Genomic DNA, 23,095 nt, shown 5'->3' on the forward strand with positions numbered 1-23,095 from the left:
TCTTATGAACTATCACACTGTAACATTTTCATCTTGTTATTTTCCTTAAAAAAAAAATAGATTTTATATTTTTATTCACTTTAAGATTTTTAATAATGAGGATAAAACTTAATAATACAAAGTAGAAATATGATAATAAAATTGCTATAAAAGCACACAAGTAAATATAGCCTCTCTTCTCTCCTTTCATTTTAAATGCAGTATAATTTCTGGTGTGATGAAGCGAGCTCCACAATTGTACGCGTGGGTAAATATTCATCCCAGTGTAAGACTAAGGAAGCGGTCAGCAGTCTTTACAAACAGTTTGAAAAGTTTATTTTGCCCACAATACCACAGCAAGAGGAGAGGATAAGACAGATCACAGAGCTGGCGGTGCGGTTACACGGTAAGAAAGTGCTATTAATATATTTTGAAATTAATCTTTTGTTGTTGTTTCGACCACACCTTTGAATCATGTGATGGTTGTTTTCAATGTAGGTGCTGATGAAGGAAAAAAATATATGGAGAAAACGATTAACAAGCATCATGAGATGGTGGAATCAGTAAAAGAACTGTCGAATGGGCTGTTGGACCTCGAGGCCAAACTACAGGTAAACATGTTGAAACTGTTTGCACACAGCGGACTGCAATAATGTTTTTGTTTATCCTACACTGTCAGAATAGATAAAAAAAATTACCCTTTCAAAAAGTACACTTAAAAAGTTCATATTAGTACATCAGAGGTGTATATTTGTACCAAAGAGTGCATATTAATACATCAAAGGTACCAAAAGTATACATACACTGCAAAAATAATTTTCAAGAAAAGTATTTTTGGCTTGTTTTCAGTAAAAATATCTAAAAATTCTTAAATTAAGATGATTTTTCTTGATAAGCAAAACGACCCAAGAAAATAAGTCTAGTTTTTAGACCAAAAATATCAAATTTAAGTGATTTTGTGCATAAAACAAGCAAAAAATCTGCCAATGGGGTGAGAATTTTTTTTTTCTTGAATTTAGTGTTCATGAAAAATGTAGAATTGAAGAATTTTTTCTTGAAATTATTTGTTTTAAGCATTTTTTAGATATTTTAATTTGTTTTAAATATCTACAAATTTTCAAATCAAGATGTATTTTCTTGATGAGCAAAATGACCTAAGAAAATAAATCAATAAAATATACAATTTAAGTGAACTTGTGCTTAAAACAAGCAGAAATATCTGCCAATGGGGTGAGAAAAAAATCTTGAAATAACATTTCTTTTTTGTCTAAAACTAGATTTATTCTTAGGTCATTTTGCTCATCAAGAAAAAGCACCTTAATTTAAGAATTTTTAGATATTTCTACTGAAAACAAGAAAAAAATACTAAGCAAGAAAGTCATTTTTTTGCAGTGTATCTGTAATCTGTATCTACATTGTACATATTTGGTACCTTGGGTACTGCCTCAGTGAAAGCTATGGACCATTTTGGCCATTTTTTCTGACAGATTAAAAACATTTTATAATATCAGTGGTTTGCTTAAATTATTTCTATTATTTTCATAAAAAAAAATAATTTATATATTTACTTTATTTATTAAAAAAAAGTTGTTGATGATGAGCCAAGTAGCGCTCCCAACATACATGATAGCTCATTTGATCCTGTTAAAAAAACATCCCATGATACATAAAGTTGGGTTAGAAAATGCCCAGGGTGTTCAGACCTGTATCAAGAAAAAAGGCAGCTGCTTTAAAAAAAAAGTTAAAATATACTTTTGATTTAACATTTTTGGTCACTGCATAACTTTATTCATGATGTAAACATTTGATGTGATACTCCTAATCCAAAACGTGCCAAACCATTACTACTGTTAATGTACAAATCATTTTTTGGCAAGTATTTTGTCAACATAATTATTTCTTATGCATGGTTTCCATAGTTAGAAACCCTGAAACAACCTTCGACACCTGAGGACAACAACAAACGGGACACTATTGATACAGTAAGCCTAAATAAAGTTTTAGCTTGCAATAGCATGCAACATTTCATTGCATTAACTCTACATATTTTATAGCCTGAGCAAAAAGAAAGTGGACACACCCCTGAGATGACCGGACCACACTGCACTAAAGAAATACCCATCGACAAGAAACATCAGCTGCGCAAAACCAGAAGCCATGATTTGCCTGACAAACTTCATTCAGAGCATCAGAAGGTGTCAGAGAACAGTTTTTACAAAGAAGAAGCGTTCTCCAAAACAAGCAAGGTGGAGACCATTACAAGTAAATCTACTGAGAAAAGAGAGGAGATGCACACCTCCTTTATTCATATGCACACCATTAGCGTGAGCCATTCCCCTGCTGAGCGAGATAAGAGGAGGTGCACGCTTCAGCAAACCAAGAGGGACTCGCAAGAAACCCCACCTCCCCCTCCACCCCCACGAGATCAAGGCATATCACGACCAGGCATCCAAAAGGAGTTTCAGGGTACAGATAAACACAGGATTAACTCTGATGAGAAGTATCAGGGCTTTAGTAAACCTCTTCTGTCAGATTTAAAGGTGAGGATCCTTTGACAAGATTAATTCTATGTTATGTTTTGATATGGAATCACATCCAGTTTATTGTGCCATTTTAAATTATTTTTTGGGTGTTGCATTAAAAATAATAATTTTCTGGTTTCTAACCCAATGGCTGGGTTTGTCACTTTTGACCCACTTTTTTACTGTGTATTGTTTTGACGCACATATTTGTTTTTATGTAAATATGATTTATCTATATGATTAGACTATTGTAAACAAGAAAAATATTTTCTACAATATATCTTCTAATATTTTTCTACATTTTATTATTCTTTGGTGAAATAACAGGTTACACTTTAAAAATAAGGTTCCCCCACTGACAATAGTCAACTATATATTGTCACAAACTACCAATAAACAAAACATGTCATGCATTTACTAATCCTAGTAAATGTTAGGTTCAACATTTACTAATACATTTTTATAATCAAAAATCGAATCTGTTAACATTTATTATTAATTTGATAGTCGCTCAAAAGCTTCCACTAATAAATACATGTAAATGTTTTTATTTGTTGATGCACAATAAACTAATATGAGCAAATAATGAACTGTATTAACTAATATGAAGATGAATAAATATAATATTATTAATAAAAATATATTCCTCTCTGTTAGTTTGTGTTAGAATTTTTTAACTCATTCCCCGCCAGCCTTTTTTTAAAAAGATGCCAGCCAGCATTTTTTGTGATTTTTACAAAGTTTCACAAAATTCCTTCCTGTAAAATTATTTTCTATAAATATATAAACATACACATATTTCAAATGAAACAACAGACCCTTTGCTTTCAAAAAAAAAATTGTTCTCTTTTTATAAACTCTTAAATATGGTTAGGTTTCTTGAAAAAAAAAATTGGAGCAAAAAGCCGAAATAATTGCAATTTTGTAAAGGAATCTTGTTAGAGATTAGATTCAGAACAAAGATCAAAACATACACGGAGTTTAAAATTGATAAAATTCGTTCCCCTTCGAGGGAACTCGAGCTGCGTCGCCGAAGCTACGCTATGGGAACGCCCTCTGCGTGATTGCGTCTGAAGCACGTATGTCAAATCAGTCCAATGGTCAAGTGACACGTCATAGGCGGGTGACGTGGGAACCAGGAAGCTATAAAAAGAGCACCCAGCAAGCCAACTTCAGCTCTTTGTGCCTCAGCAAGCGAGTGTGTGTCATTATCATGTCTAAGTCCAAACAAAGTTTTAAGGAGTGTGCTTCCCCGTGTCCTCGTTTCATTACGAGCGAGGACTCGCATCATCTCTGTGTTATGTGCCTCGGGGCACAACACGCACGATCATCTCTTGAGAGGGGTGGTTGTGCACATTGTGATAGGATGCCGCTCCGTACGTTGCGCTCGCGGCTCGCACTCTTTGAGGAGGGTGGGGAGCCGCGTGTTCCCCACGGTTCTGGCCCCGCTGCTGCCGAGGCAGAGCGGAAGCTGCGATCGTGGGGATCACAACTAGATCTCGCGGACGAGCTTGAGACGGGTCTCCCCCTTTCTCAGCCTTCACCCGCGGGATCTAGTGCCCCGTCTCTGGATTCGGAAGCACGCGCTGCGGTTTCTTCCGCCCAGGGTGGGAGCCCAGATTTGCATTTATCGTCGTCCGAGGAAGTCGATATTATGTCTGTCGACGTGGTGGACGCTGAGGAGCCTTCTCATTCGTCCCCCGCGTTCGATGATTTGATGGAGGTTGTTACTAATGCCGTGGCTCGCTTAAAATTAGACTGGCCGGCGGAGACTCAGAGCGCGCGTCCTCAGAGTATGTTAGATGAGCGCTTTTTAAAACAGAAACCTCAACCTTCGCGGCGCAACATGCCTTTCTTTCCTGATCTCCACAGCGAGCTGTCGAGATCATGGAAAGCTCCGTATTCAGCCCGTGTTCATACCCCTCACGCCACCATGTATTCCAACATTGTGGGGATGGGTGAGCACGGATATTTAACGATGCCCCGGGTGGAGCAGACGCTTGCGAGCTATCTCTCCCCCGCTGCGGCGTCATCATTAAAATCGCCTTCGCTTCCCACGAAACCGGTTAGGTTAACCTCGGGATGCCAGTGTGTTAACCCCGCCGCAGTGTGTGTTTCGGGGCACAGCGGCTTCATATTCTTGTGTGCCTCGTGCGCGGGGCACGCAACACCTCTCTCCGAGGAGGGAGGCATTAATATCACCCAGGTTGAACCCTGCCAGTTTGGTTCAGGGCACCGGGAAAAGTTTAAGCAGTACACAAAAAGCCAGTCTCGAGAGGCTGGTCCCCTTTATAGAAAATTTGGCAGCGTGGAAACTCCTGCCAAACGTGTCTCAGTGGGTTCTGCAAATAATAGAAAAGGGCTACAAAATTCAGTTTTGCAACCAGCCACCCCAATTCAACGGCGTGTTATCTACCATAGTGGGTGCTGGGCAGACTCTAACAATGGAACAAGAAGTAGAAACTCTCTTGTGCAAGGAAGCCATAGAATGTGTTCCTCCTCACAACAGGGAGTCATGGTTTTACAGCCGCTATTTCATAGTTCAAAAGAAAGACGGGGGGTTACGTCCGATTTTAGATCTACGTCATCTGAACCGGTCTGTTGCAAAACTAAAGTTCAAGATGTTAACTATAAAGCAGATCGTCACACAAATCAGATCCGAGGACTGGTTTGTGACGATAGATCTAAAAGACGCGTATTTTCACATATCTATCCTCCCGCAACACAGGAGATTCCTGAGGTTCGCCTTCGGGGGCGTGGCTTACCAATATCGGGTTCTCCCTTTCGGTCTATCTCTGTCACCCCGTACATTTACAAAGTGCATGGATGCAGCGCTGGCTCCATTACGACTCCGGGGCATCCGTGTCTTAAACTACATAGACGATTGGCTATTTTAGCCCAATCAGAGAGTATGGCAGCGCAGCATCGAGATGCTGTGCTGACCCACATGAGGGAAGTGGGGTTAAGGCTAAATGCAAAGAAAAGCATGCTCTCTCCAGTACAGAGGACAGCTTTTCTTGGCGTTATATGGGATTCAACGACAATGCAGGCACATCTGTCCCCTGCTCATGTGGAATCCATTCTTTTGGCCGTAGGCAGAGTGAAGTTAAGCCAGTCACACACTGTAAAACAATTTCAGAGGTTGTTGGGGCTCATGGCAGCAGCGTCCAATGTGATACCCCTTGGGCTGCTTCACATGAGACCGCTACAGTGGTGGCTCAAAACCAAAGGGTTTTCCCCGAGGGGCAACCCGTTCCGTCTGATCAAGGTCACGCGCAGATGTCTTCGTGCCTTAGATCTTTGGAAGAGACCATGGTTTCTCTCCCAAGGACTGATGTTGGGGGCTCAGTACCGTCGAGTTACACTGACAACGGATGCTTCCCTCACAGGCTGGGGAGCAACTATGGGGAGCCATCTGGCTCATGGATTATGGGGGGCCAGACAGCTCAGCTGGCACATAAATTGCCTAGAGATGATGGCAGTGTTTTACGCCCTGAGATGTTTCATCCCTCACCTGCGGGGCCATCACGTGTTAGTCCGGACAGACAACACGTCGGTAGTCGCGTACATCAACCACCAGGGGGGTTTGCGTTCACGCCCTTTGTACAAATTGGCGCGGCATATCCTTCTGTGGACACAGGGGAAGTTGCTGTCCCTCAGAGCAGTATACATTCCCGGGTGTCTGAATCAGGGAGCAGACGTCCTGTCGAGACAGGGGCTGAGGCCCGGGGAGTGGAGGCTCCACCCTCAGGTGGTGGAGTCCATCTGGACGAGATTTTACCAGGCGGAAGTGGATCTGTTTGCGTCCAGAGAGACGACACACTGTCCGCTATGGTTTTCTCTCACACATCCAGCACCGCTGGGACTGGATGCCATGGTTCAGCCATGGCCGAGGCTACGGCTGTACGCTTTTCCCCCGATCGCTCTGCTCCCGGGAGTTCTGGAAAGGGTTCGTCGCAACAACGTCCGCTTGTTGTTGGTTGCCCCACTCTGGCCGAACCGAATATGGTTCTCGGACCTGGTGTCCCTCCTCGACGGCTCACCTTGGGAAATACCCGTCAGGAGGGATCTCCTCTCTCTGGCGGGTGGCTCGATTCTTCACCCCCGCCCAGAGTTATGGAAACTGTGGGTCTGGCCACTGAGGGGGCCAGACTCATAGAATCTGGTCTCTCAGCTGAGGCTGCTGAGACCATTCTTCACTCCAGAGCTCCCTCCACGAGGAAGCTTTATGCCTTTAAATGGAGAGTCTTTACTTCCTGGTGCAGCAAACACCTGCATGACCCTGTGAACTGCCCAATTGGTACAGTCTTGGAGTTTCTGCAGGAAAAGTTCACCGCAGGGTTATCTCCTTCTACACTGAAGGTGTATGTGGCGGCCATCTCGGCTTACCATGTTCCTTTGGTCGGGCAATCCCTTGGGAGAGACCCGCTGGTGGTTCGCTTCCTTCGTGGCACTCGGAGGCTGAGGCCTGTAGTCCGACCCAGGGTCCCAGCTTGGGACCTGGCCGTTGTGCTGGAAGGTCTGTCCATGGCTCCGTTTGAGCCCATTGAGACCGTTCCAGTCAAGTTTGTGGCACTTAAGACAGTACTTCTGTTGGCAGTCACTTCTCTGAGGAGAGTGGGTGACCTTCAGGCCCTGTCGGTTTCCCCTACGTGCCTTGAATTCGCACCGGGGATGGTTAAGGCTTTCTTGTACCCAAGGCCCAGCTATGTGCCTAAGGTACCGACTAATGTGCCACGACCTGTCGTACTTCAGGCCCTCTGTCCTCCCCCATTTAGGGATAGGAATCAGGAAAAGCTTAACTTGGTGTGTCCAGTGCGAGCACTGGATGCCTATGTTCACAGATCTTCTTTGTGGAGGAGGTCTGAGCAACTGTTTGTGTGCTTTGGCTCGCCCAAGAAAGGCCTGCCGGCGACCAAGCAGACACTCAGTAAGTGGATAGTTGAGACTATCTCTCTGGCTTATGAGACCACTGGACGGCCTTCACCTATCGCCGTCAGGGCTCATTCTACCCGGGGTATGGCAGCCTCTAAGGCCTTGTGGCTAGGGGCTTCAATGCAGGATGTCTGTGATGCGGCAGGCTGGTCCTCTCCGCTCACATTCGTTCGGTTTTACGAGTTAGATGTTGGTGCTACGCCTGGAGCCCAGGTGCTCATGTCTTAAGCTGTGCGCGTTTTTACACACAGACAGGCATTTGGTAGTATGGTGTTTTGGTACATCGTTCCCATAGCGTAGCTTCGGCGACGCAGCTCGAGTTCCCTTGAAGGGGAACGTCTCGGGTTACGAATGTAACCATTGTTCCCCGAGAAGGGAACGAGACGCTGCGTCTCCCTGCCATACTCCCTGCATCCCTGTCTCGCCTTGCTTCGGCACAATTTAGCTGAAGTTGGCTTGCTGGGTGCTCTTTTTATAGCTTCCTGGTTCCCACGTCACCCGCCTATGACGTGTCACTTGACCATTGGACTGATTTGACATACGTGCTTCAGACGCAATCACGCAGAGGGCGTTCCCATAGCGTAGCTTCGGCGACGCAGCGTCTCGTTCCCTTCTCGGGGAACAATGGTTACATTCGTAACCCGAGACGTTTTTGCATTAGTTTTTTTATAAATTGGGTAAGAGCAGAGCAGTGGATAATAGCAGAATTACAGATTACTATAAAAACTCATCAGGAAAGTGTCATTGGCAGGGAAATGTTTTCTCTTAATTGACAAGATAACTCGTCAATGGCGGGAAAATAGTTAACAAAAACAACCTTATTGTAAAAAAATTATAGAAATGTATTAGAAATATAATTTTTTTTAATTTGCTATAACACAAACGCTATTCAAAGTCCTGCACGAGTCCATTTTTGGACACGTTAATTTTCCGCCCGCATCCCCGCCCGTGAATTAAGTAATGTCACAATCCACCCATCTTAGACACTTTTAAGCGGGTACCCGCGGATACCCGACCCGTTGATTCAAACTAATCATTGTGTTTTGTTTCTCCTTGTTCGTGTATGAACAGAATCTGGGTCATCACTCTCTAGAAGAGGATTTTTTGCCACATGGAACACCAGAACCATCGGGTCCAGCAGGAAGCGTGCCTGACGGTGACTTCCATCCTGAACTTCTCACAGAGGAATCGCTCTCCAATGATGAATATGAATGCACCTCACCGGACGACATCTCCCTGCCTCCGTTATCAGAGACCCCAGAATCCAACATTATTCAGTCTGAAAATGACCTAGATGATGGCTATTGCGTGAGCTCTCACAGCCTTCGCATTAACCAGCACAGTCATCAGTCCCATACCCAACACGGGGACACCCTTCACCAGAAGCGAGACTGGATGTCCAGCCAGGCCGAGAGCAACCCATCTCCCACTACTGGTTCGGGTGCTCGGTTCAGAGCAGAATCGTCGTCTTTTGTTCAAAGCCCCCTTTCGGTTCCCGCTCCAAGTCTCGTATCAAACACCCTCACCAGCATATTAAAGAGCAAATTGGGCAACCCACCAGCCAGCCATACTGAATGCCATACAATAGTGCATGAGAGTCATTCAGAAATGCAACAGTGTGTGCATGATTCGGGTAAACAGCCCAATAACACGCATGCTAACCCTACCACATTAACCACAGAGTCGGACTCAGATGTTTGCAAGCCCGCAGCCATTCGAGAGGAGATCAGGCGGGCACCATCCGCAAAGGTCATTGGTAACCTGGCAGCTGGCTCGGGCCCTAACTTCACCAAACCTTTGTCTAATGCCACAGTAATGGAGGGCTCTCCGGTGACCCTGGAAGTGGAAGTCACTGGATTCCCTGAGCCTACATTAACCTGGTGGGTAGCTTATAACAAGCTTGACTAGTCTATCGACTACTACTATATCTTAATACATGCCATTGTGTTCCTGTAGCTCAAAATGGTGGTTAGCAGCACAAACAGTTAAGGGGTTTAATTCCCAGTTAACATGCATACGGAAAAATGTATAGCTTGAATGCACTGTAAGTTGCTTGGGATAAAAGAGTCTGCCTAATGCGCAAATTTAACGTGATGTAAAATGTGAATACCTGAAAAATATTATCCTATAATCAGATTTTTTGCAGTTATACTTTATGCATTATTAAGTAATTCACATATTCTGTCTGACTGCATAAAGTAGTTTGTTGACAGAGCTTTACTTGCTCACATTTAGCTTTATTCATTCAGCAGACGTTTTAATCCGAAGCAACTTGGGGGGGCGGTTTACATTTTGCGTCTAACCCCTTGTTCAGACAGCCAGCGATGTTATCGCTGTGTGTCGCCCGTCTCTTTCAATGAGGCGTTTCTAAATCTGCTTGTCATAAACAAATGAGTACCATCTACTCCAGTAACTGACGAGAGAAGGATGACGTAAACTCCACTGCTTCGTTCTCATTGGTAGTCGCTCCCAAAATTTGCTCGACATTTGCATAAAGTTAAACTTTTCTTAACTTTCTTGCGTCGCTGGACACGCCCATATGGTCGGCAACGGTCATTTTCGCTGGTGTCGCCTGAAGTCGCCAGGTTTCCATTGAAATTAATGAGATTGCGTCGCTCTGCTACTTCTGGTCGCTGGCTGTCTGAATGGGGTGTAAAACCGTGGGGAAAATGCCGCCACACCACTTTCCACCTTTCTACAGGTTGGGCAGTTGCGCTCCGGTAGTGTTAAGCAACATTGAGGTGCACTCCCATAAATTGAGTTATGTATCTCTATGCATTGTTTCTTCTATTTCTGTCAAAATAATATAGTGTTCCTCCATCTCTACAGAATAATCAAATGTTTTGATTGGCTGGTTCTTGTCACATGACCTGTGACGGCAACGTGCCTGGATAAAAGAGCGCACCGCATGATGCTCTCTATTTCAGTGTGCTTGCCCGTCTACAAAAGACAATGAAATGTGGACAGCCCTGTGGGCAAATCTCCAGATTTATTTTGATCTTAAACATCCAATGATGCCTAAAATACATTTACACTAACATTTCAATTCATACGTTCCAGGATTAATTCCACCTTGTACTTTAACCTCTATAAACTCTTCTGTTTTAACCTTTCACCTAACATTTCTCTTTCATTAAGTGTGTATTAATATGTATTATTTGCTGTGGTGTGACTGTGTGACAAAACAATTCACTCTTTGCTTTAGGTTCAAGAATGGACACACACTGGCCAATGATGAGCACATACAACTGTCCAATAAAGATGGCAAGCATGCTTTGTACATTCAGAGCGCTGCAGTGACAGACTCTGGGCAGTATGCGGTTACCGCCTCTAACTCAGCCGGTACCGTCCCCTCCAGTTCAATGCTACAGGTGAAAGGTAACGACAGCCCTGACTTTGACCTTCTCAAACTGGATTGGCACACCTGCTTTGGCACTTTGTGTTTCTTCTTGTGGCTGCTCTACCTGCTTTTGTTTTAACGGACACGGCCTTTAATGTTAACAAGGAAAGCACCTGGATGTGCATTTCTCACCGTTTAGGGTTTCCTCACGTCACCTAACTACTGGTGCACATTATTAACTGTCTTTGGTATGAAAGGTACAAGTGCTTTTTTACCATTCGAATTTGGCGAGCAAAAGGTCCAGATGCATTTTGACTTGAGGAAGGTACTGTTACATGCTGTTCCTGGCCTTGACTACTTAGGCACAGTTTGATTAACGTGCTCATCTGGGTTGGTAAAATGCCTGTAGTGATGTAGTGACTCAATGTTCACCACACAAAAATGGTACCAAGCTGTCACTGTAGTGGTACTCTTTCAAAAAGTACAGCATTGTACCTAAAGAATTCATATTAATTCTTCAAAGATACATATTGGTACCAAGGGTCGTATCATACCCACGGTGCAATGCGTGACGCAAGTGTCTTTTGCTAGTTTCAACCCGGCGCAATTATAATTTTCACGTTTAGTGCCACGTTGTTTAAATAGCAAATGCATTTGCACCCAATTTTGCCCTCATGGGCGTTCTGGTCTGAAAACGAGGTGTGTTCAGGCGCATTGTTGGCAAATTGCTATTTTGAGGCAACTAAAATAGACGACAGCATTGACGAACTAAATAACACAATTATTTTACATTAATCTTAAACTGGGGATCTTCTTCCTCTGCTTAGTTTTTCAGTTTACAAAGTCCGTCATCTAAAAAGGGATTAGACATAGCGCCAGCGCAACGCAACTGGCTTTTAAAGGGGATGAGAGCTGAGACTCTCATTGGTCTATTGCACGTTATGCCAAAAACACACCCATTACTCATTACAAGAATAGGAACAACCCTTTTCGATTGTGCGTTTGGCGCACAAACCATTTTTCCCATCGTTACATTAGCAAAAGTAGAATTGGACAAGCCCGTTTAGACCGCGCGCTTAAGATCATGCGCTAAGATCGGTAAAATAGGGCCCCAAATGTATACATATTAGGACTTTCGGTACCCCTCTTTTACTGAAGTGGTGCGCTTTCAAAATTGTACCTAAAGAATTCATATTATTCTTCAAATGTACATATTGCTGCACCTTTTTAAAGGGTACTGCCCCAGTGACAGCTAAGGACCATTTTCAACCATTTCTTTCTGACAGTGAACTTATAACGAAGTTGCAAATTTTCAGTTGTTGGTTCTTAGTAGTTTGCTAATTTCACAAATATTTGGATGTGGAAGTGAAGACGAAATTGTACATCAACTCTTGCATCACATAGGTAACAAGTACTGCAATGTATTGGGGTACATTCTTATCCTGGTTTCATAACATCACAGAGAAAAAAAATTATCGTAAACATGGCAATTGGACAGATTCAGAATGGCATGGTTTTGCAACAAGACAATGGTTAAAAACGCCCTATAAGATACATAAACCAAAGCACAGAAGCAATAGGATATGGGTACCTGTAGTTGATATGAAGTAGCCTATTTTTGTTGTTATGTACTGTAGTGAAATGTTATGAATTATTTTCAACACCATTTTGCTCAGACTGGAATATTTGTCCTCATAAACATTCATTTGGCTGGTCCATTTACCATGAACTAGTAAAAGAATATTAAAAAAATGGTGACCTGTTACAGGGCCTAAGACATACAGTTTCTCTACTGTATACTTTATATAAAAAATTGTGTCAGCTACCCAAATATTTTTTGTTGTTGTTGAACACTGAAATCATAATATTTTGTTTGCATGAAAATTCAACATTTATTGAATTATTCTGTATGTATTCCTTTTTTAGTATATGTTTATTATAAGTGCAAATTGATCTTTCATTTATCTAACAATGTGCACACAATTAATTGTTTAATTAATTAAGCCCTGGTTTTTGTTATTTAAATTTACAGTTCCATACTAACAAGATTTGACAATTAAAATGTTATTTATTTATAAAGAGTTTATATGCGTTTTAACTGGTGTCACTTGTTTTTATGTACATTTCATTATATGTATAGAGTTGTACATTATCAATATAAATGAGAACTACATTCATTGTTAAACACACACACTTAAAAAATGCTGGGTAATTTTTAACCCACCATTGAGTTAAATAACCGAGAAAATTTTTATATTTGACCCAACGATGGGTTTGTTGCATTTTGGTTTGAAACAACCCTCATAGGTTGTGTTTGTCCCTTTTTGACCCAACACCAGGTAAAAAAAAAACCAAATTTTTTTGAGTTAACTGACTTAAAAAATTATAAAAATTATAGTGACCCCTATAAGAGTTCATAAAATCAATTCAGAATATCAGTTTATATATATATATATATATATATATATATATATATATATATATATATATATATATATATATATATATATATATATATATATTTGTGTTGTCCACAATGCTTTGTATCTAATGCACCTGGTGTTAGCATATATATGGGAGGGTATTGAATGAGTCCGGATGATCAGCATGTATATCTTCAGCTGAGAGAGAGGGAGTCTGTAATTAGACCTGTCATAGGTGGTGACCAAAATTAGTTGGTTTCAAGTCCAACTGTCTAAAACTTATAAATATTACCACTTGATAGATCCTATAAGAAAGTTTTGTCCTATTATTAATATGTAATATATTATTAATAATATATTTCTGTTTTCACATAAGATGAATACTTGGGTCACATTTGAAGCCTAAATTAAGCTATTTTTATATTGGGAGCAGGCTGACTCATGGGCACAGATATATTCAGATGTTCTACATCAGGGGTCTCCTTTTTGTGAGCAAGGTCTACCACAATGGAAAAAAACTATCTGGAGGGCTACTTTTTGATGTAGTCTTAAACATTTCTGTTTTACTTATTTTATTTTACTTGTTGATATGTTTTATCATTGTTTATACTGACACTATTAATAGGATGTGCTTTGGCGGGCACCTCATAGACTCTGTTGAAGCACCATGTTGGAGACCACTGTTCTACATGTTTGAACATCCAAATATTATGTGCTTTATCTATATACATTTTCTAGAAGAGTCATTTAGTTATGGCTTTTCTACGATAGAAAAAGACCATGATGTATTATTAAAGCAAAATGACTGAAATAAGCAGTGTTTGCATGATATCAACATTGCAGCCACCATTTACACTTAAAATAAAGATTTTATAAGGGTTCTTGGAGAAATGCCTAATTAATAAAATAATCTATGTATTTTGATTGCATATAAAATTTCCATCCATTTGGATTACATACTTTTTATCTAAACAAACTAATCAACTTTATGTGATTGATATGTGAAACCAGTACGGATAAAATAGGTGGTGTCAGGCAAACACACACAGATATCAAGAATCAAGCAATGAATCTCAACAATGGTGATCTTAAAAGTTTCATGTCGCAGTGCATGCTGGGTACCAGCACACACTCTTAAAATGGCTGGGTTATTCTTGACTGGGTAAATATTGGACAGAACACATGCTGTGTTAAAATGACCCAATATTGGGTTGTTGTTATGCAACCACGGGGTATAATAACCCAGCAGTTGGGTTAAAACAACCCAGCACTGGGTCAATTTTAACCCAGTGGTGTGTTCTGTCCAATATTTAACCATTATGGGTCAAAATAAACCAACCCATTTTAGAGTGCAGGACAAAACTCCCCCATGACACCCAGCATGCATTGCAGCATGAAACTTTTAAGGTCTCCATTGCTGAGATTCATTGCTTTATTCTTGATATCTGTGTGGGTTTTGCCTGACACCCATAGGTGTCATTTACACTGGGGACGCTGGGGACATGTCCCCACCACTTTTTGAAATGGCTGATTTTGTCCCCACCACTTTTTAAAAGCATTTCGTTAAAATGTTCTGAAAAATCAAGCAATACCTGTGCGACTTTCACTGCTATTTTTGTCTTGTTTTCAGTAGAAATATCCCAAAATTCTTAAATTAAGACGCTTTTTCTTGATGAGCAAAATGACCTAAGAAAATAAGCCAGTTTAGACAAAAAAATATAAAATTTAAGTGAATTTGTGATTAAAACTAGCTAAAATTTCTGCCAATGGGAAAAAAAATCTTAAAATAAGATTTCTTTTTTCTTAAACCCTTAATTTAAGCAAAAAATTCTCACCCCATTGGCAGATGAATTTTGCTTGTTTTAACTAGACTTATTTTCTTACGTCATTTTGCTCATCAAGAAAATATATCTTGATTTAAGAATTTTTTTATATTTCTACTGAAAAGAAAATTTTCAAGAAAAAAAATCTTAGTACTTTTGTCTTGTTTTCAGTAAAAATATCTAAAACATTCTTAAATTAAAATAAATGAGCAAAATTACCCAAGAAAATAAGTCTAGTTTTTAGACCAAAAAGATCAAATTTAAGTGATTTTGTGCATAAAACAAGCAAAAAAATCTTCCAATGGGGTAAGCAAAAAAATCTTGAAATTTTTTCTTAAACACCAAATTCAAGAAAAATACAGATTTTCAGATTTTTTTGCTTGTTTTATGCTCAAGATCACTTAAATTTGATATTTTTGGTCTAAAAACTAGACTTATTTTCTTGGGTAATTTTGCTCATTTATTTTAATTTAAGAATGTTTTAGATATTTTTACTGAAAACAAGACAAAAGTACTAAGATTTTTTTTCTTGAAAATTTTCTTTTCAGTAGAAATATAAAAAAATTCTTAAATCAAGATATATTTTCTTGATGAGCAAAATGACGTAAGAAAATAAGTCTAGTTAAAACAAGCAAAATTCATCTGCCAATGGGGTGAGAATTTTTTGCTTAAATTAAGGGTTTAAGAAAAAAGAAATCTTATTTTAAGATTTTTTTTCCCATTGGCAGAAATTTTAGCTAGTTTTAATCACAAATTCACTTAAATTTTATATTTTTTTGTCTAAACTGGCTTATTTTCTTAGGTCATTTTGCTCATCAAGAAAAAGCGTCTTAATTTAAGAATTTTGGGATATTTCTACTGAAAACAAGACAAAAATAGCAGTGAAAGTCGCACAGGTATTGCTTGATTTTTCAGAACATTTTAACGAAATGCTTTTAAAAAGTGGTGGGGACAAAATCAGCCATTTCAAAAAGTGGTGGGGACATGTCCCCAGCGTCCCCAGTGTAAATGACACCTATGATTGAAGTACAGGAAACATTAGCCTATATTAATCCATATATCACAGCTGAAATAACATATGGTTATTATTTAGGCTCATTGTTTCTTATTAATAATGGCAATGTTATGGTTAAGTGAATGTTAGCAGTTATCACTATAACCACTGCATATAGAGATGTTTTTCATATTTTGTTCAAATGTTTAATATATCTGCTGTTCATATGTTCATTTATTAGTGTATTATATTATTAGAATGTTTTTGATGATTTGAGAGCGTTTCTCCCTTTGACGAAAACAAAGCATCTTAATTTAAAATATTTTTTTATATTTCTACTGAAAACAAGACAAAAATACTAAGAATTGTTTTTTCTTGAAAATCTTTTTTTGCAGTGTAAGACTGGTTTTATGGTCCAGGGTCACATATGTTGCGTTGTGTGCTTATGGTGTGTTTTCTTTTAGTGAGTATTTTTGTGTTGTTGACTGGCCTACGCTATGCCCATTTTTGATGCGCCGTTATTCAATATTTTTCCCGCCCTGCTGTAATATTTGTTCATCTGATCTTTTGTCCCCACCACTTTTCAACACAAACTGACGCCCCTGAACACCACCCATTTTATATATATATATATATAAGAATGCTTAAAAGCTCCTCATAACAGTAAAAGTATTGCATACATCACACTGGATGATATCAGTCAGACAAGCTGCTACATGATGTTTATTAAATGATCAGTATTTAAATCACATCACAGTGACATTTTTCTTGACTTGTTGGTTTATGATATTAATTACAACAGCCAAAAAAAAAAATTAAAGGGATAGTTCACCCAAAAATTATTTCATAATTTCTCATCCTCGTGTTTTGTTTTAAACCTGTATGAATTTCTTTTTTCTGATGAACACAAAAGAAGATATTTTGAGAAATGATGGTAAACACACAGCAGATAGTGACCTCTGACTTCCATAGTAGGAATAAAAAAATATGATGGAATTTAATGGGTTCCCCTTAACTGTGTGCTCTCCATCACTTATCAAAATATTTTCTTCATCATTTATCACAATACTTCCAAAATATTTTTTTCTACTATGGAAGTTAATGGACACTATATGCTGTGTGTTTACCATCATTTCTCAAAATATCTTCTTTTGTGTTCATCAGAAAAAAGAAATTCATACAGGTTTAGAACAGCATGAGGAAATGATGACAGAATTTTCATTTTTGGGTGAACTATCCCTTTAAGTCATAGCCCAACCAATACTGTTCACCATAATGGTACCCAAAAAATTTTATTGAAACAACATCTGACAGAATTAAAGACAATCTGGGTGTTTCTTATGAATTCACAACATACTGGATTAAGTAATACCATTACATAAATTTTATTTGTATTGGTTTCATATAACTGACACATATCAATCACATAAAGTTTATTAGTTTGTTTAGATAAAAAGTATGTTATCCAAATGGATGGAAATTTTATATGCAATAAAAATACATACATTTTATTAATTAATTTTACTATTTTTTATAGTCTGTTTAGAACTTTTCTCCACTATAAAGAGCCTTTTGTGCAGAAAGTTTATTTTTTTGGGGGGGGGGGCATGCAGCTAACAAAGACCATTTTTGAAACCTTTTATTTTTAAGAGTTTGACTCGTCTTGGTATGCATACATTTTTAGGATTAAAACTTTACCAAAACCTACAGTATAGTGAGAAAAAAACTAATTATTTAGTGCACCTGTACAATTCTTCCCTATAATTCTCTACAGAATGGTCTTTGGCAAGTTACAGTACTGTTATCACACAGCATAACTCAGGCCTCTCCGGTTACACATTTGCTTCCCCACTATCTCACCCCACTAAGAAGGTGACAAGGAGACTTCATTTGTCACCCTGTTTTCAAATACAGCTGTCTTGCAGATATGAGGCTAACACTCTCCAGTGCTCTCAATCACATCTTACAACCAGTATATTTTCTATGGGTAACACTTTAATATGAGTACTACTAGTTCTTACTATTAACTATTTGCCTACTAGCTTGCATATTACTAGCATATTGGCTGTTTATTGGTACATTTAAAGCATGTATTAATAATGCTGTATTCTGCGTGACCATATTTTACATCCTTAAAGGGATAGTTCACCCAATTCTGTCATCATTTTCTGACTCTCATATTAATTTCTTTATTCTGATAAACACGATGAAAGATATTTTGAGAAATTGACCAAACCGTTCATGAGCCTCATTCACCTTCATAGTATTTTTTCCATCTACGAATTCATGTTCATCAGAACAAAGACATTTATACAGGTTTGTAACAACCTGAGAGTGAGAAAATTATTGAATTTTCATTTTTGGGTGAGTTGTTCCTTTAATCCTACCACATACACTTAAATTCTACGAGGCAGTTTCCCAGACAGGGCTTATCCAAGTCCCAGACTAAAATGAATGTTTGGGCTGCCTTAATTTTAAAACATCTTGCACTGATGTTTTAACATACATTTTTTTACACTGTAAAAAAATTCCGTAGAAATTTGCAGCTGGGTTGCCGGTAATTTACCGTAGATTTAAATTTATGTTATTTACTGGCAACATTTTGTTCAAAGTTAAATGAACATTAAATATTTACAAGTCTTTGTCTTTACAGAATAAAACTAGAAAAACAGCATCAAGCAAAACATTCTGGGAAACAAAATCTGAAGCAAAAAACAGAAAAAGGTTGATGATGATTTCTGGTTCCCAGAATGCTTTGCATGAGGCTGTTATTGTATAGTTTTATTCTGTACAGATAAAGACTTGTTAATATTTAAAATTTATTTAACTTTGAACAAACTCTTGCCAGTAAATAACATAAATTTAAATCTACGGTAATTTACCGGCAACCCAGCTGCAATACCATTGTAATTTCTACGGATTTTTTTTACAGTGTACCGTATATCGGTGCTATTGTTTTGTCTCAAGATACACACCAGAATTACAAAAGTTATGTATGTAAAAAACTACTTGAATGTCTTTATATAACTAAGGCCTAGTCTAAACCCTGTCCGGGAAACTGACTCTATACAACATTTCCCTTACTAAAGCAGTAAAAAAAAAATATTGAGACAAAATTTCTGATAAATAGTGAATATGCTTCCCCATATGCATTAGTGTTACGTTTTATGTTTTAATTAATAAGATAAATAACAATTAAGACAGGTTAGAAAAACAAACATGAACATAATTTGACATGAAAAGATTTGGGACCTAGAACTATTGAATAAATTATTAGCCATAATGATTTTATCTTCTCTGTTTAGTACATTTAATTATAATGTAACCTGATTTTCTCAGTGCATAGAGCCTCTCCACACTTTCACACCGGACTGAAGCTGCAAGATGTATTCGAGGAGGAAGACCTCATGTCACATTGCTCTTATTCTGAAGTGCTCTCCCTTAAAGATACTAAGGTTGCAGCATGTGATGAGAGCCAAGTGAGTACAACAATGTATATACAGTTCAGTTGTATATCAAGATGTATTTTCATCTATAAATTAATATACATATCTGTATGAAATTAAAAAACAAAAATAATATAATTTCTTAACATATCTAATTATAAGTTAAGGAGCATCAAAGTTTGATTTCATAATAATTTTAATCTTTGACAAGACCTTACTCAGTTAATATTAAAGTATTATATTATATTTTCACCTATGTAATGTTTGTTTTGTGGATGTTTTTTGTCTGTATTCAGAGTCTGCAGCAACATGATCCAGCAGTTTTATCTGTTGTTGATGCATCATATTGTGGAGCATGTGTTTGTGTGATGACTCAAAATATAGTCTTCAACTCAACAGTAATAACTAAGTTAATCACCAGTAATTATTATTTACTTTTTCAACAGAGATCATAAAAGCCAGCATGAAGGCCACCGATTATGGTATACTTTAAAGGGACCCACAGGAACAGAGGAAGGACTTTGAACTTCACAAATCACTGAGTTTTAACACTTTATAATTATTCTGAACTAAAAATAACTGTGATAGTGTTTGATAATCATGGGTGTATATGTTTTCTGGCAAAAGTATTCAGACCCTCAAGCCAGGAGTTTTCCATCTGTGGCTAATGCAGTCGGTGAATAGCCCAGTAATGCAATCACATGATTTAATTCACTTTGTTTAAAAAAATAAAATAAATAAAAACTACTGTCCACTCCAAGAGAATGAATGTCTATTTTATATTTCCAATTATAGAGAGCTAGATAGCTGTGAAGGTTGTCTTAGATTTAATGATTTGGGAACCCCTGCCTGAAACATTTACATTTCCTTTAGTGTGTCAGTGTGTATTAGTACATGTTAACAATACGCAAATGCGAAAATACCCCAAAGTAAACGATGACGTTATCATTAATCTCTTTTCCTGGACTACAACACACAGATTGTAGGCAACAGTTTACTTTCTGGAATTGGTGATGTAGTAAAGACCGACATTATCATAATTCCTCCCTCTTCGGACTGTAAGTTAACTCCTGTTAACATTGCATTGTGTCCGAATCTTTCAAACATGGTAAGTAGCGTCACATTTCTGGATGACTTCAGAGGTATTCAGGAAAATCACAATGTACAGATTAGCTGGCCAATCAGGGACACGGTGCTTTTCAAATCGAAGAGTTTTGTACATGAATGCGTTTTAGGAAGAGAGGGAAATCTGGAGCTACAAAAATATACGGTATGTAGAAAATAATGCGTTATTTAAACATAAACCACACAAACACATTGTATTATACCAAACACAATGGTTGTTATTTAGCAATGAAATAAAGTCGCCATGAAACAGAAGTAGCGATTGTCTTATTTTCCCCATGGTGACATATATCAGAGTGAAACTACTACTGAAATTAAAGAAGGATGGGCTGGACTTGAGTTCCTCTATCGAGAACTGATTTGGATAGTTGCTAATCGCTACGATGTTTTCCCGGACCCCGCCCCCCTGCCAAACCATATGACTGTAAGAAAACAGATATCATTTCGAGGAGGGGAGGAGGTTTGCATTTTTGATTAAAGATTATAAGGGGACGTGAATTTAAAGAAAAATAAAATAGCTCACAAATAAGTCATTTGTAAAAAATATCACAATATTACAAAGCATATGATTTAAATGAAGTTTTTCATTTCGACTTCAAGTAATACTCTCACAGTTAATACTTTGTTAGTAGCCTACAGTTCATTTTTTTTGTGATGAAACTCTAAATTAAATACTTTATTATTACAAAGATTTGCGCTCTAAGCAAAATAAACAACTAATATCTACTGCTAAGTTGTTGTTCAGTCATGCTTTGATAATTAAAGTACTGAAATGAATTTTCTTTAATAAACAAGTCAAGTACAATAAAATTCATCATTAAACATAATAACTTATTGGAGAGTCCCCACAGGTAACAACATGTCACATGTATGTACATTTACTCACCCTTTTCAATAAAAGGGGTGAAATTATGGAATTCTCTGCCAGGCCACTTGAAATGTATTCCAACGTTTTTCACTTTTAAAAAACATACTAAATTGTGGCTAATTCAGGAACAAAACTGCTCTCATATTTAGTTTTTATACTGCTCGTTTAACTGGTTCTTACTTCACTTTTAATAATGTTGTTCTGTATTTCTTTTTTTTTCTTTTCTCTTTTTTTTTCTCTTCTTTTTTAACTAAAAGCCCCTCTAGGGACAAGTGTTGTAAACTAGCTTCGGCTAAAAACACTATGATACATACATCAAATGACTGTTTACAGTGTATTTATGTCTCTTCTTTGTATCTGTCCCTACTAAAAAAAAAAAAAAAAAAAAAAAAAAAAAAAAAAGTAGATTCTAGTCTAACCAAAGTGAACACATACAATTCATTGCCACAACTAGTCATACATTCCACCCTTATATATCATTGGCTATCTTTAACGTGGTAACTCTCCCCTATCAATTTAGCTTAGACACAAACCAACTGAGTACCACCATGATAGTAACAATGAGAATCATATATTTTTGCTGTTAAAAATGTAATCAGTGAAAGACAAGCAGATGTGTAAACACCACATTGTGTTCTGGAGATGTTTATCTCATTAGATATCATATGCAACGGAGGTGGGGGCTTGGTCTTAAACCTGAGTGACAGTGACAGCCCTTCACCCCATTTGGTTCCCCACTTAATAGGGATCATTCATGTTCTTTCAGTAATTCATTTATGAGACCAAATAAACATGGGGTTCTCACTTCACAAAGGCCATTTCCCTGTTTCTTTAAAGGCTGGGGGTTCGGGGGGTTTTGGCCACCCTGCGCAAATGTGTCCTGGTTTATGTTGAGTAAAATGGGTGACAGGTGTGAGATTGCACAAAATGGCTACCACCTCCCATGATGCCCCGAGGGGGACGGCCAATTGGGCATTGGTGATTTAGTGATGATGCTCACTAGTCAAGGGGTATATAAGGTAAAACCACCATGTTAACACTTTTGAGCAGTTGGAGCATTCCCAGCCTTGCCTCGGGTGTAGGGATTGCAAGGGAAAAAGCAAAACTACACGGTTAAGATCCTGTGTAGTTTTGTTTTTAGGGATATTCGGAGGCTCAACCGTTCTCACACAGTGTTTTGTGAAACCATATCTGGATAAGGACTTTTTCAGAAGACAAAACCCTTTGGGCTTCGCCCCATCAGTTCAAGGCACTCTTGTGGATACAAGTAAGTAAGCTTTGTGCTCTTGTACCCATGTGCCAGTGCAATGCTTTCTATTTGTGCTTTGTTGTGTGATTCTAACAATAAAGACGGCGGCAATATCAGAGCTTTTCGTTGAGATGTTTGGTGGATATAATTTGGTTGAATAATTTGAATGAATATAAAGGCTTTGAATTGAAAACTTTTTCTGAAGGTTATTAAATTGTGCTATGGTTTTGGTAATGCCAAGAATAGCCTGTGATAGCATTAGAGTGGTGTCTCAGCTGGGCCATGATGTCTTTTTAAGGGAATCAGCAGCAGAGATATCAGTTGCACTTTCAGCTATGTGCCACATGGTGACTGTCAATCAAACTTAGTGCTGACTATTTTTAGAAGCTGC

At 38.3% G+C, this 23,095-nt stretch overlaps 2 protein-coding genes across 10 annotated transcripts in view; both read left to right on the forward strand.

Moving 5' to 3' along the window:
- Positions 1–13,052, forward strand: part of ccdc141 (coiled-coil domain containing 141) — a 44,418-nt gene extending 31,366 nt beyond the window's left edge. Inside the window, exons 20-25 of the mRNA XM_065252216.2 lie at positions 202–385; positions 478–590; positions 1,899–1,961; positions 2,034–2,519; positions 8,508–9,316; positions 10,642–13,052. Of these exons, the coding sequence (XP_065108288.1) occupies positions 202–385; positions 478–590; positions 1,899–1,961; positions 2,034–2,519; positions 8,508–9,316; positions 10,642–10,915 (1,929 nt within the window). The 3' untranslated portion in view covers positions 10,916–13,052. The remainder of the gene's footprint in view (positions 1–201; positions 386–477; positions 591–1,898; positions 1,962–2,033; positions 2,520–8,507; positions 9,317–10,641) is intronic.
- A 9,461-nt stretch (positions 13,053–22,513) lies between these two features.
- ttn.2 (titin, tandem duplicate 2) overlaps positions 22,514–23,095 on the forward strand; it is a 174,128-nt gene continuing 173,546 nt past the window's right edge. For all 9 annotated transcript variants that reach the window (XM_073812031.1, XM_065252143.1, XM_065252149.1 and 6 more), the window contains exon 1: positions 22,514–22,722. The gene's annotated coding sequence lies outside the window, so the exon portion shown is untranslated. The remainder of the gene's footprint in view (positions 22,723–23,095) is intronic.

Source organism: Paramisgurnus dabryanus, chromosome 15 (genome assembly GCF_030506205.2).
Source record: "Paramisgurnus dabryanus chromosome 15, PD_genome_1.1, whole genome shotgun sequence".
Lineage (NCBI taxonomy): Eukaryota > Metazoa > Chordata > Actinopteri > Cypriniformes > Cobitidae > Paramisgurnus > Paramisgurnus dabryanus.